The 13,793-nt window shown below is 49.2% G+C and overlaps 1 protein-coding gene across 1 annotated transcript in view; it reads right to left on the bottom strand.

Annotated features, from left to right (window-relative positions):
- The window catches only part of Cfap46 (cilia and flagella associated protein 46), a 95,122-nt gene that overhangs the window by 34,983 nt on the left and 46,346 nt on the right, over positions 1–13,793 (bottom strand). Inside the window, exons 26-33 of the mRNA XM_075974885.1 lie at positions 11,920–12,058; positions 10,169–10,352; positions 6,694–6,865; positions 5,897–6,102; positions 5,042–5,383; positions 4,631–4,780; positions 2,088–2,236; positions 1,269–1,367 (exon numbers count right to left, since the gene is read on the bottom strand). Coding sequence (XP_075831000.1) covers positions 1,269–1,367; positions 2,088–2,236; positions 4,631–4,780; positions 5,042–5,383; positions 5,897–6,102; positions 6,694–6,865; positions 10,169–10,352; positions 11,920–12,058 — 1,441 coding nt within the window. The remainder of the gene's footprint in view (positions 1–1,268; positions 1,368–2,087; positions 2,237–4,630; positions 4,781–5,041; positions 5,384–5,896; positions 6,103–6,693; positions 6,866–10,168; positions 10,353–11,919; positions 12,059–13,793) is intronic.

Here is a 13,793-nt window from a genome sequence, read left to right on the forward strand (position 1 = left end):
ACCTCAGTTCTGAGTCACCCACCATACTACATCCAGAGTGGTCCCCTGGGAGGTGGGCCAGTGCATCACAGCGTTCAACCCAGTCTGGCCAAATTCTCACTCGTACAACGGTTCTTCCCATCAGAGCATCCAACACTTTCACCCCAATGATGTCCCTTCACAGATCCCCAAAAGTCTTGCTCATCCAACTGCCCAGGACTCCCTGGCTGCATGCTCTCTTGAAACTGAGGGCTCTCTGCATCTCCAGCCCTCGCATCTCCATTGGCACCAACCCTTCTTGTCAGTCTCGGTTACCTTCTTCTTTTGCAGCCCACCTGCAGTGCCTCCCATACCGCACAGCAGGTTCTCAGAGTGAACCCAAGAGCAGGCAGAGGCAGGCGCCTCTCCAGGGCTTGGCGGCTGCATTTCTGAACCTCCTCAGCAAACATCTCCCAGTCAGTGCAGGAATGCACAGACAAATGACTATGCTAAGAACACAAAAAATGGTTTTGCAGACAGATACTCACTGCCAAAGGCTGCAGAGGGAAAAGTGTATGCAGTGGAATTACATTTTCATGACTGATCCAGCGTGCGATGGCGAAACCCCGGGGGATTGCTGCCAAGGGATGGGGCCCGCACTGACATTTATTCTCTCCCTTACCTGTTTTCTAAAATTCGCATAATGATCATATAATTTATGTGTGTGTGTGTGTGTGTGTGTGTGAGCCACATTGCAACAATCAACAATAATATGACTATGTATACATTCTTATGTATTCTTAGGTGGTCTCTAAGTCTGAAAAGGATTGCTACAAAATCTGCAATTGGTGAATTTAACTGTTGGCCAGCCTACTATCAACCAACCACAAGAGCTTCAGAGTAATCCCAAAACCCCAAACCAAATATGTGTGTCACTCAGTGCCATCACTTCCAGCACCCCCTGGGAGGAGTCTGGGACTGGTGAAGGACAGCCGTCCCGGTCCTGTCCTGTTGCCCCCTCTTCCCTTTCCTCTGCGGAGCACCCACGGCTTGGCAGTCCCCAAACCTGCCATGAAAACCCTGGAAGAGATGCTCATACTTCTCTCTGCACTGCCCTCCCAGGTGCTCCTCCCTAGAAACTTCCTCCAGGACCTCCAAGCCCAGACTAAGGATCCAGTAGCTGCAATGGGCCTGGGACTGAGAGGAGCCACAGCTTGGGGCTAGGGTTTCCTCAGCACTGTCCTAAACAGCCTGGATATTACTTCGCTGCAAAGAGGAGTCCCACACCCGGAAGCAAGCGCTGCACACACCTGGCCTGCTCCATGTCCCCAATGTATGTCTGTCCAACCACCTCTTCATGATGAGCTGCTGCGTTGTGCAACCTCAGGTCAGAGCACACCTGTAAAAGTCTGAGGGGGAAGGCGGGGAGGGATGAGGCACTGATGCAGTCATCTCCAAAGAGAGCGGTCCTGGATTGGGGTGCTTAATCAAGGCTGGGGAACTAAAGCAAATGTACTTTGGTGTGTATATATATATATATATATATATATATATATATATATATATATATATATATATATATAACATGCTAGGTGGTTCTGTGAAACTTCAGGTGGTAATTTCCCTGTCACTCACTCACATACTTTACTCCCTGTGGGTACATTTTGGGACATCTTTAGAGGTTAACAGCCAGGTACCCATATGGGCCCTGCCAAACCCTGCCGTAGCCTCCAGCAGGAAATTCAGCTGAGGTTTTGTTTAAAGCACTTCATTTGGCTGTAGCCATGCAGACACACTCAAGCGTTATCTGTGTGTTCCTCCTCCCCTGAGTGTCGACATGTTCTCTTTACCACTGTCTCCCCCAGTTCTCCTCCTCCTAGACCCTTGATGGGAAGTATAGTGTCCCTTGATCCTTAAATACCCCAGTATGTGTCTCCTGGGGAAAAAAGGTACTCTCTAAGGAGCAGGTAAAGTTTTACAATAAAGGTACCATTTCACTGTCTGGCTGTCTTGGGCATTTATTATTTATACAATTAGCTACAGAATTAATATCTAAGGCGCTGTTTGTTTTTATATTGCTTTGGGCAAACTGCCACTCTCACCACTTCAGGTAAAGGAGAGATACCAACCGCAGGTGGTAGAGGTCTGTGAGGCTCTTGCTCTCCACCACAACATCTGCAATGAGCACAGCCAGCTGCAGGATCGGGATGCTGAGCTCGTGAAGGTACATCTTTTGCAGGGCTTTGACCAAATGGTCTATGTAGTACAAACTGTACGTCTGCAGCAACACATAGCAAATGGGTGTAGTCACAGGCAGGGGTAACACACTAGTCCCCTAGAGAGATGGCTAATGCTGATGTCAGCTTGGCACGATTAGGATCACCTGGTAGACTAGTCTGGGCATGCCTAGGACAGATGATCTAGAGTAGGTTAGAGATTCTGGGTTTCTTTTGTAAAGGGTTATCTTGATTAGATTAACTGAAGTGAGATGACCCACGCTAAGTATGGGCGGGGCCATGCGATGGACTAGGGTCATGGGCAGGGCCGTGCCATGGACTAGGGTCATGGGCGGGGCCATGCCATGGACTAGGGTCATGGGCGGGGCCATGCCATGGACTAGGGTCATGGGCAGGGCCATGCCATGGACTAGGGTCATGGGCGGGGCCATGCCGTGGACTAGGGTCATGGGCTGCATAATGAGGAGGAGGCTGGCTTGGCATGGACCATTCATTTCTCTTTGCTTCCTGAATGCTGATGGTTGTGATGAGTTGCCTCAAGTTCCTACTTCTGTGCCTTCCCCACCAGGGTAGACTGTACCCTCAAACCATGGGCCAAAACAGATGCTTTCTCCTTTAAGTTGCTTTGGTATTCTGGTCACAACAGCAAGAAAAGTTAGCTAATACACCCAGCTTTGCCTGCATGCCAGCACTCAGCAAGGGTTTTACAAGTGTGTGGGGTACCCTCTTCCCTATCTGTCATTACAGGTTTTGCTTTGCCATATGCAATGCCATGGCTGTCAGCACCACAGTATTGTTAACAATCCGCACAAGAGATGCAACCATTAATTGATTAATTTCATATTCCATTTAGTTTTTTTCCAATTAAAACTCATGATCCACCAAATACAGAATTTCTTCATATATGTATACAGCTGGCTATCTAGGGGAGAAAAAAAAACCCAGCTAATTCCCAGGATTAGTGTCAAGCCTGAGTGGTTCCTGGCCCCTGTCCACACAAACCATATAAGGTAGACTCGATCTGAATCTGATACTAGGCTATACAGGTGACGGGTATTTGTGCCTTAGGGGGGAGGATACTATCTTTGACCTCAGGAAAGGAAACTGTTTGTTTGTTTGGTTTTGTTTTCAAAAAGGACAGAAGGAAAAAAAAGAAAAAAAAAAGGACAGAAGGAAGCACCAGTCACAGGGCAAAAGATTCCTGATTTTCGTAACACTAAAGTTAACGTTTCTACACAGAAAACCCCATCATGGGAGGAAAGGCAAGTCACAAAGTGACTGTATACAGGACAGTCAGAATGTCCCTCTCAGAAAAGGCCCGTGATTTTTTTTCAATTCCACAAGAGAAAAAGAAAACTTGCTAAATTGTGGCGGTGTGTTGGCCAGCCACATCACAAAAGAGAAAGGGCTAGGACAGGCCGACAGGGCACCCAGCATTGCTGTAGCCATGGGAGACGCCATCACATGCACTCTAGCACAGGCTGGCCAGGACGTGGGCAGCAGGAGCTCCCCTTGCAAGCACAAGGATGGATGTCAGCTCGGCAACCCTGGGATGCTATTTGTCAATTGGCAATGTTCATCGCCACTGGAAAGTTTCCCATACTGTGGTCCAGCAATAAACATGCTTCATTTGTAGGAACCACCAGCATGATGTTCATTAGCAGGGGAGTGGACAGGCTCACCAAGGCCTGTTCACTGCAGTGGGCACTGCAGCATTGATAGGGACTAAAAATAGTTGTCCCCAAACAGCATGGGTGAACCCTACCAACGTACTGACCGAGAAGAATATGCCAAACAGTTCTATCCCCATGAAACCCCAACAAGGCAGAAGAAGATGGCTGGACCATGGACCCCTAAGAACATGGAGTCCTAATACATGGAACTTCTCAGTCTGACTTTGCATCCAAAGGGATTTATTATGCTCTACGACCAGGGTGAGGCTCAGTCCAAGGTACAGCCCTGAGTGTATAACCTTGGAGGTCTCTACAAGTGCTGAGTTTGCTAGAGAGGAGAGGTTGTGTGGCCTTGGTGGTGGAGATGGGGTGGGGTGAAGCATCCAGAGGGACCAAGTTCCTGCTGATACCAAGTTCCTGTGTTTCATGTGGTCATTGCTGCCTAGTTCGTGGAGCTATGACAGCAGGCAGAAGCAGTGCCAAGACTATGTGTACCTGGGTGTGGATGTAGCAGGATGGGGCTTCTCATAGATGTTGGCAGCTATTAGGAAGAAAGAGGGTGCCGACGAGAGGGAGCCTTGTGGCTGTGGATGCTAAAAGGCAGAAAACGGCTCCCTTTTAGCCCTCTCTACGAAACCTCTGTCTCATGGGTCTCTCTTTGGTAATATCTTCAGCAGAAATGGAAGCTATAATTTTGAGGGAGGGAGGTTGGGTTTGCCAGCCCTGTGGCAAAGACCTGGCTGGCTTCTCAGATCCACTCACCGGCTTCTGGAAACTTGAGGGGTTAATAGTGGAGTCACTCCTGTCTTGCCTGAATACAGACAACAGATCCTCGGGGCATGAGTAGGAGGCCCACTCTTCTATGCTGGAGGGGATATCATCAGGTGGCTTGATGGGAACTGGAGTTGAGATCTGTGAATGAGAGAAAGCAAGATTTACCGTAAAACATGGAGTTCTGAAACAGATGCCCCTGTGGCACAATATGGAGAGGACAGGCTGCCGGCCTCTGGCACAGTGGATGGAGGCTGTGGCCAGGGTTGGGATAACATGCCTTACAGAATGGGAAGCTGAGGCATGTGACAATCGAAAGACCTCCAACATGGATGCAGTGGGGTTGGGGTTACCCTCCAGCTCCCACCTCAGGTGAGGTACACCATGTCGCCCACTCCTCACCTGTTTCATGTCCTTGACTTTCTCCTTCTCTTTCTCCTTCTCTTTCTCCTTCTCCTTCTCTTTCTCCTTCTCCTTTTCCTTCTCCTTCTCCTTTTCCTTCTCCTTTTCTTTCCCCTGTTTCTTCTCCTTTTCCTTCTCCTCCTTTTCCTTCTCCTTTTCTTTCCCCTGTTTCTTCTCCTTTTCCTTTTCCTTCTCCTTTTCTTTCCCCTGTTCCTTCTCCTTCTCCTTTTCCTTCTCCTTCTCTTTCCCCCGTTCCTTCTCCTTTTTTGGCGGTAACAACTGTGAACTAGCTACTTGTGAAGTTTTTTCTGGAATTAGTTTTTCTCCTGCTATCAAGGAAATCTGGAGGGAGGGGAAGAAAATACGAGCTTGGAGCAGAAAAAGCAGAGCGTATCTTTCCCTTTTCTGCACCTGGGGGGAGGTAGCTCTTGGATCTGAGGGTGTTAGTCAGCCGTGGTCAAACCCAGGAGCCCCCACAGGACAGAGCAAGTCTGGTCAGTAGCCTGGACCTACAAGCTTTCATGGTGGATGGGCAGCAGAGCTGAGGTGGGTTTGGGGAGCATCCTCTTCGAGGAGCCTCCAAAACGCAAGTGTGGCAGGACCAAGAGAGATGCTGGCCTATCTTTCAGCACAGAGCACGAGGTGGATGGTGCAGAAAAAAAGAGTCTGCATGTCTGTGTGCTTCTCAAAGGCCTTCACAGAGTACCTGGGAAGGCTCTGATTTCTTTGAAAAATGCTATGATGATTTAAACAAAGAAAACAGCAGCGGCAAGCCCTTCAGAGTCTCCTCCCAGGGGCTGGAGGATGGGTTTGGGGACCCGAACTGTCTGGCATCCCATCTCCAGCCTGCCTCACCTGCCAGATGCGCCTGAGGAAACTGTAAGCCATTAAGCAGTCGTCTTCATAGGAAGAGGAGATTGGGGACATTATCAAGGCCCGAAGGATGTGCACACGAGCCAGGGCCTCCAACTGCCTCACACTTCGAAACTGGTCTAAGGAGACTGTCTCCAGATTCGAGGACACTGCACTCCCTGTGGCAGACAGGGTAGGGGAGGCCTGCCCTGCAGGGCATGGTGGGAGTGAGTCTGGAGCCGTGAACAGGCTTAGGCTCCTGCAGGCTCTAGATTTCTCCTCTCCTGATCTGTGATGCTGATCCAGCTACCTGTCCGTCACCAGGTGCTTAGAGGTGTGCTGCTGCTGCCTGCCCCAGACTGGAGTTTCTCCAGCAGGGTTACCTTCTACTCTGCCTGCCCTGTGTCCCAGACTTGTCTCTCTGAGTCCAGGAGTCAAAAAGACCCATTTTCTGGGAAGCAAAGGGCCGCTGGCCTTGGGGTTGCTACCCGTGCAGGTGCCTAGCTGGTGTCCTGTCAGAATAGGCCATAGGCTGGCCTGCTCTGCTTTGTTCCTAGTGTGTTTCAACTGCTGTATTCAGCTGGATGGAGTTACAGCTATTTCTTCACACAAGTTCTGGAACTTTCCCATTCTGTCTCTTTCCCCCACTCCTAACTGCTGTGAGCCAAAACTGATGGCAAGCCTGTATAAGACCAGAGGACATTGGTGGCCCAACAACAGTCCCACTACATCCGGCTGTCCTGGGCCCAGATAGGGCCTACAGTACGTGGATCAGGAGAAGCCAACATGATCCCCCTCACCTTCTGTCTTGGGCTCCGGCTCAGGGGAGTCTTCAATGGGTTTCATGGATAGCAGAATCTCAATGGCCCACTCGAGGTGGGCAATCACATCTTTCATAGGGAACTGCTTGTAATACAGCCACTCACTGAACTCCACGATGTAATCTACCTTCTGCCAGTTGCTCTCTGGCTTCTTTGGGACAAGACAGAAAAGCATATGGCACTAATCAGGTCAATGTGCCATTAATTAGCATGGGGAAGTCACAAAGAGCAGTAAAGACCTGATGGTTCATGCCACCCTAGAGTCACCATGGAGTCACTGTGGAGGCCCCTTCCAGGAAGATGAGTCTTCCCACCAAAGTTCCCCGAGGACCCCAACTGTGGATAGAAGTATGGTAGGAAAAAAGTTTGGTAAAATCCCCCAGGCCTATCTGTCCCACTGGCCCCTGTATTTCCTAACAATTCTCCAAATCTCCATTACAACACAGAAGATGTTGATCAGGGCTCCCTGCAAGGTAGTCAGGCTAATCTGAAACCTTGAATGGGTGGTTCTGGGGTTAGGTCCTCTCTTGAGGGCCCCATGCCTTGTTCCCCATGCATGCTCAGCTTTTTGCTTCAACTATTGATAGCTTCCATGACTCGTTGCGTGAAGATAGGCGTTTCTGTGGAGAATACTTCTAGATATAGTTGCGGGCCTGTGGGAGGGGCTGTCAGGGGAACTACAGCCAGAGAGGAAGCATGGCACGCACTTGGCCTATGGTTGCTGAAAGCTGCAGGCCAGCCTCAAAGCTCAAAGACCCATGCACAGCCCGGAGCTTTAATGTGTAGACTTGCTCCATACTCCCTTCCTTTCCAGGCCTCTTCCTTGGCCCAGCCTCAAGGCATCACCCCCACACTTTTCAGGACCTAGAGTCACGGCCCTTTTGCCTCTATTGCTGACTCTGTAGCTTTCCTGAGTGTTTGCCTGTGCTTTCTCATTCCCTGTCAAATGAGTACCCATGAGAGGCAAGCCTGTGCCCACCTCTGCGTGGGGTTCAAAGCAAGAAAAGCAAACATAAACAAGCGCTGCAGGTCAGGTGGTGGCCTCAGGTGGGGCATAGCAAACTGGACATGGATGCTGTCTCATGAGGAAGGAGGAGCAAAGCTTCTGCGAGGGAAAAGTGTCACAGGGTATTGGGGGCACAGGTAGCATGTGAACCCCAGGCAGGTGTCAGGGCCTAAGGTAGCCCTTGGAACCTGCATCTCGGTGGAGGTGAGGGGAGGCATCTTATGGAGGTGAGAGAGTGTCTAGGATGTACCATGGAAACTGTGGCTTGGACAGAAGCTGGGCAAACGTGGGCAAGCATGGGCAAGCGTGGACAAGCGTGGGCAAGCGTGGACAAGCGTGGGCAAGTGTGGGTGCCTCAAGAGAGGGGCTAAGGAGGGAAAGGATGCTCCTCTCATCCAAAGGTGTAAGGCTGAGTGGAGAGTCTTCAGCTAGAGAACGAGGCTGGACCGGCCTCCTGTACACAATACAACTAAGAATGGACAAGCCACCAGGAGAGAAGGTCTGCAGTCACCAAATTCTCAGGAGGAAACAAAGAATGTATCTTCCTGACCTTGGATCAAAATGGTCTTTCTGATATAGTATCGTAAATATGAGCGACAGAGGATGAAATAGACATCGACCTCATCACAATTAGAAATCTGTGCTATGAACAATACTAAGGGCCGGGTCAGTCCACGAGGGCATAACCTGGAGGCTCTTCTTTGGCTAAGCACAGAGTCACGTGTGATTCGTCAGTTCCACTCCTAGGAACATTCTCAAGGGAACTAAGAACACAGGTTCACAAAAATCTGTGCATGCAGGTTCACGAAAGCCCTGCTCACAGGAGCCAAGCGATTTCAGAAACAATGCAAGGGTCTGGCAAACAACCAAGGAGCCAAGTGCGTGGGTGTCTATGGAGTATTGCTTAGTCACAGGAAAGAATTCAGGACAGTCACACAATACCGTGTGACTATAACAGAACGAGACCATGTTTAGTGAAAGAAGCTAGTTATGACAACCACGTAGTAGGCCTGATTTCATTCTGTGAAAGGTCCGGACAGCACAATGGGTCAGTGATCCCTGACTGCAGGAGGGTTGGGGAGGAGAGTGACGGCTAACAGACATGATTTGGGGGTAGGCAGGGTGATAAAATGTTCTAAAACAGATTGTGGTAAAAGCATTGAGAACAAGCTAGAGACTGTATTGTGCCAAAGAAAGGAATGGAAGGAGGGAGGAAAAGACTGAGGGACAGAAAGAAAGAAAGAAAGAAAGAAAGAAAGAAAGAAAGAAAGAAAGAAAGAAAAAATTCAAGAGGCTGGAGAGATGGTTCAGTGGATAAAGTGCTTCTTGTGCAAAATTTGATGACCAGAGTTTGAGTTCCCAGGACCCATGTAAACTCTGGATGTGGCAGTGGCACCTATAATACCAGCCCGCCTACAGCAAGATGGGAGACCAAGACAGGAGAAGGCCCAGAAACCTGTGGGTCAGCTACTCGGGTATACACAGTGGGGAACAGATCCTGCCTCAAACAAGGTACAAGGTGAGGCCTGACCCATGAGGTTGTCCTCTGACCTCCACAGGCTGCCATGGCACATGCATGTTCATGCTTGCACACGTGAACACACACACACGTATATACATACCACACACATATTTTATACACAAGTACATTTAAATAATAAGTAAATAAAAGCAAGTATCAGAGATAAGACTCAAGGTCACTGAAGACAGATAAACCCGCAGTGTCCAGCTGAATGTGTGAGCTCTCTGCCCTTCCTATAGCCTGCTGACTTCCCCTTCTCAGGGAGTTGCCCTTCCAGCCTCCTCACTGAGATGCCCACATACTGCCTGACCATGAGACCCAGCTGGATGACCAAGAGCAAAATGCAGGGTTCCCTTTAACCACGTGCATGAGTGTCAGGTCTCTGAAGCCACAGCCTGTGCCCTGAGAGGGACATAGTTCCCTGGCTGAGAGCTGCCTGGTCCTTGCAGCACCCAGGACCTCACAAAATAGACCAGCCTTTCAAGGTGCTTCCTCACTGTCCAAGCCTTTCAATTCAGAGGTCCGGGACACCACTGGTCCCACACTCAGGACTCCAAGGAGCCCCACGTGGACCATTGTCATCAAGTCAGAAGTCAGAGCACCCTGCCACTCAGGTGCTCGGAATGGGGACAGCAAGACCTGCCTGTCCCAGCCAGCTGCATGCAGAGCCCCGTTTGCTCAGCAGTCCCAGGCTTCAGGGAGCCCAGGCATTTACCTCAGGGCTCTCCCCACTCTCTCCTTTCCAAGAGGGATGACAAAGGGGCGGATCAGCAGAAGGAAATCTCTGGCCTTAGCCAGGGCTTGCTACACAGTGGCTTCCTCTGAGCTGACCCAGGAAGTCCCTAAGTCTGAAGCTTTCCTATGAGTTCTCTCTGCAATCAGGAAACAAATCCACCCACCATCACCAACGTGGACACCACACAGACCTGCAGTGCCTGGATAGCATTTTGATAACAGGTGAGCTCTCCACAGATGTTCCTCGAGTTCTGAGCCAGTTGGTACCACATGTGTGCCAAATAGTCTTCGCTCTCGTCCTTGAACTTCTGAATTTCCATGCTATAGTTCTGGCCAAGTTTGGCCTTCACAATTACCATATGTTTGAAAATCAAGCTGTAGAATAGGAAAGGACGGGTCAACTGAGATGACAAAGTGCTAAGCACACACGTGACATATGATACACAGAACTACTGCATGCATGTGACACATGACACAGAACTACTGCACACACATGACACATGACATACAGAACTACTGTATACATGTGACATATGACATACAGAATCACTACATACATGTGACATATGACATGCAGAACTACTGTACACACGTGACATATGACATACAGAATCACTACATACATGTGACATATGACACACAGAACTACCGCACACATGTGACATATGACACACAGAACTACTGTGTACACGTGACATATGACATACAGAACTACTGCATGCATGTAACATATGACATACAGAACTACTGTGTACACGTGACATATGACATACAGAACTACTGTACACACGTGACATATGACATACAGAATCACTACATACATGTGACATATGACACACAGAACTACTGTACACATGTGACATGTGGCACACAGAACTACTGCATACATGTGACATATGACACACAGAACTACTGTGTACACGTGACATATGACATACAGAACTACTGCATGCATGTGACACATGACACAGAACTACTGCACACACATGACACATGACATACAGAACTACTGTATACACGTGACATATGACATATAGAACCACTACATACATGTGACATGTGACATACAGAACTACTGTACACATGTGACATATGACATACAGAACTACTGTATACATGTGACATATGACACACAGAACTACTGCACACATGTGGCATATGACACACAGAACTGCTGCACACATGTGACATGTGACACACAGAACTACTGCATACATGTGATATATGACATGCAGAACTACTGCACACATGTGACATGTGACACACAGAACTACTGCATACATGTGATATATGACATGCAGAACTACTGCACACATGTGACATGTGACACACAGAACTACTGCATACATGTGATATATGACATGCAGAACTACTGCACACATGTGGCATATGACACACAGAACTACTGCACACATGTGACATGTGACACACAGAACTACTGCATACATGTGATATATGACATGCAGAACTACTGTACACATGTGACATATGACACACAGAACTACTGCACACATGTGACATGTGACATACAGAACTACTGCATACATGTGATATATGACGCACAGAACTACTGCACACATGTGACATGTGACACACAGAACTACTGCACACATGTGACACACAGAACTACTGCACACATGTGACATGTGACACACAGAACTACTGCACACATGTGACATGTGACATACAGAACTACTGCTGCATACATGTGATATATGACACACAGAACTACTGCACACATGTGACATATGACATACAGAACTACTGCTGCCCGTGTTCCTGCGGGCAGGGATGGAACCAGATAGGGACCTAGCTGAGGTTTTGTGCTGTATATCTGGTTCTTCCTGTGGGAGGTGAGGTCCTTTAGTGGAAAGGGACCACAGGGAAGCCCCGCTGAGGAGTGCAGAGAGCATTCCAGGGGGCTCAGGGTAAGAGCACTCACAGGCGGTGGGCTGTCCTTGGCAGCACTTGCACGGCCTCATCCAGCACTTTAAGGCCCATCTCCCAGTCATTCTGGTCAGCGTGGCTATGGAAGAGCAGGCTATAGAGTACCGCACGGAGGGTGAGGTCATCCTCAGACCCTGGGGGAGGGGGAGAGGAGATGGAGTCTCAAGGGGACTGGGCAGCCAGCTCCTTGCCAACTGACTTGATGCCCTCTGACCTCTTACCCCCCACCTCTATTCTCTCACAAGCCGTGTCACAGTCTTCCATTCATATGCAGCTGTGTATCAGAAGGCTGGAAGCTGTCCTATAGTGCCGGTGGGAGATCAATGTGGCCCCTGCCTACAGCACCCCCACCTCATGGCTCAGGTACTCCTCTATCTGGAGGAACCAGCTCTAAGTGCCCACTCTGGTCTCTACTTATCTCTGTCTATTGGCCTTGAGGAACTCCCTCTAACTCTCATGGGGTCTCTTGGTTGCCCAGCACATGGTCCGAGGGCCAGGGTGTCCCATGACCTCTCTCTTCTCTTCTCAGAAAGTCTGTTACTTTTCATCTCAAGTAAACAGCATGGCCATGAGGAAATGGAAGTCTGTTCTTGCCTCTGTATATTACATGTTCCCAGTAACATTCAGGGAAAGTGGCAGGCCTTGCCACCAAATTTGTCACATGTCCCCAGGGTCAATCCTGGCACTGAGCAAGAAGGTGGGTGTGGGTGGCAGTGGTCAGCAGGGTGCTTCTTTTCCTCTTGCTTCTCATGCTGAGTGTTCTCGCATAGGGGTGCTGGGTAAAGGATTGAACACTCCCATGCCCTTGCCACACGCTGGCTGAGAGATGGCACCATGAGGCACAGCTCAGGTTGGTGGCTCTGCTAGCTTTCCCCAAACCCAAGGTGGGCTGGAAAAAGTGGCTAACCTCGGATAGTTGGGGACCTCACAGTTTCTTTATTATTTGAGCTTATTCTCTGAACCTGCCAGCTGCATCGGAATGGGAGGGACACTTATACACATGCTCATTCTTAATCCTGCATAGCTCAGACTCCACGTTTCCTTCTTGGTTCCTTGTTTGGTGTATTGAAGCATACCACGGACATATCCCTGTCCACCTGGTGCTTCACCAATGAGTGTGTGAAAGACTTAGGTCAGAGACCCACTTGTCAGATCTCCCAGCCACCCAGCAGCAGGACAGTGGGCTGCCTTTCAGTGCTGTCCTTACATGGAGGCTCAGGTCTGAGCCTCAGGGTACAGGCTGCGGAAAGGGAGCAAGGCTTGGGAGAGCTGAGCCCTGAGCCAGAGCTCCATTCTCATCAGGCTAATACTAGCAGCTGATGGGTCTTTGACCTCCCACGGCTGCCACATTGAATATGAGAATTTCCCATACTGCCGCATTGGATACGAGGATTTCCCACACTGTCACACTGGATATGAGGATTTCCCACACTGTCACACTGGATATGAGGATTTCCCACACTGCCGCATTGGGTATGAGAATTTCCCATACTGCCACATTGAATACGAGGATTTCCCACACTGCTGCATTGGGTATGAGGATTTCCCACACTGTCACACTGGATATGAGGATTTCCCACACTGTCACACTGGATATGAGGATTTCCCACACTGCCGCATGGATATGGGGATTTCCCACACTGCCGCATGGATATGGGGATTTCTCACATTGTTATTCCTTAAATTCCTTAATTTTCTTTCTTTCTTATCATTGTAAAATTTTTTTGATCTGTTTGAAAGTATGCCTCTTTCTCCAGAATTTCTGCTTGCCCGATGCTACTTTCTGATGCTTTTCCTCTGGAGTAGAAGGTGGTTTTGTTGTTGTGCACTTGTTTGAAGTTTCACTGTAACTCTGGCTGGCCTAGAACT

Source organism: Microtus pennsylvanicus, chromosome 5 (genome assembly GCF_037038515.1).
Source record: "Microtus pennsylvanicus isolate mMicPen1 chromosome 5, mMicPen1.hap1, whole genome shotgun sequence".
Lineage (NCBI taxonomy): Eukaryota > Metazoa > Chordata > Mammalia > Rodentia > Cricetidae > Microtus > Microtus pennsylvanicus.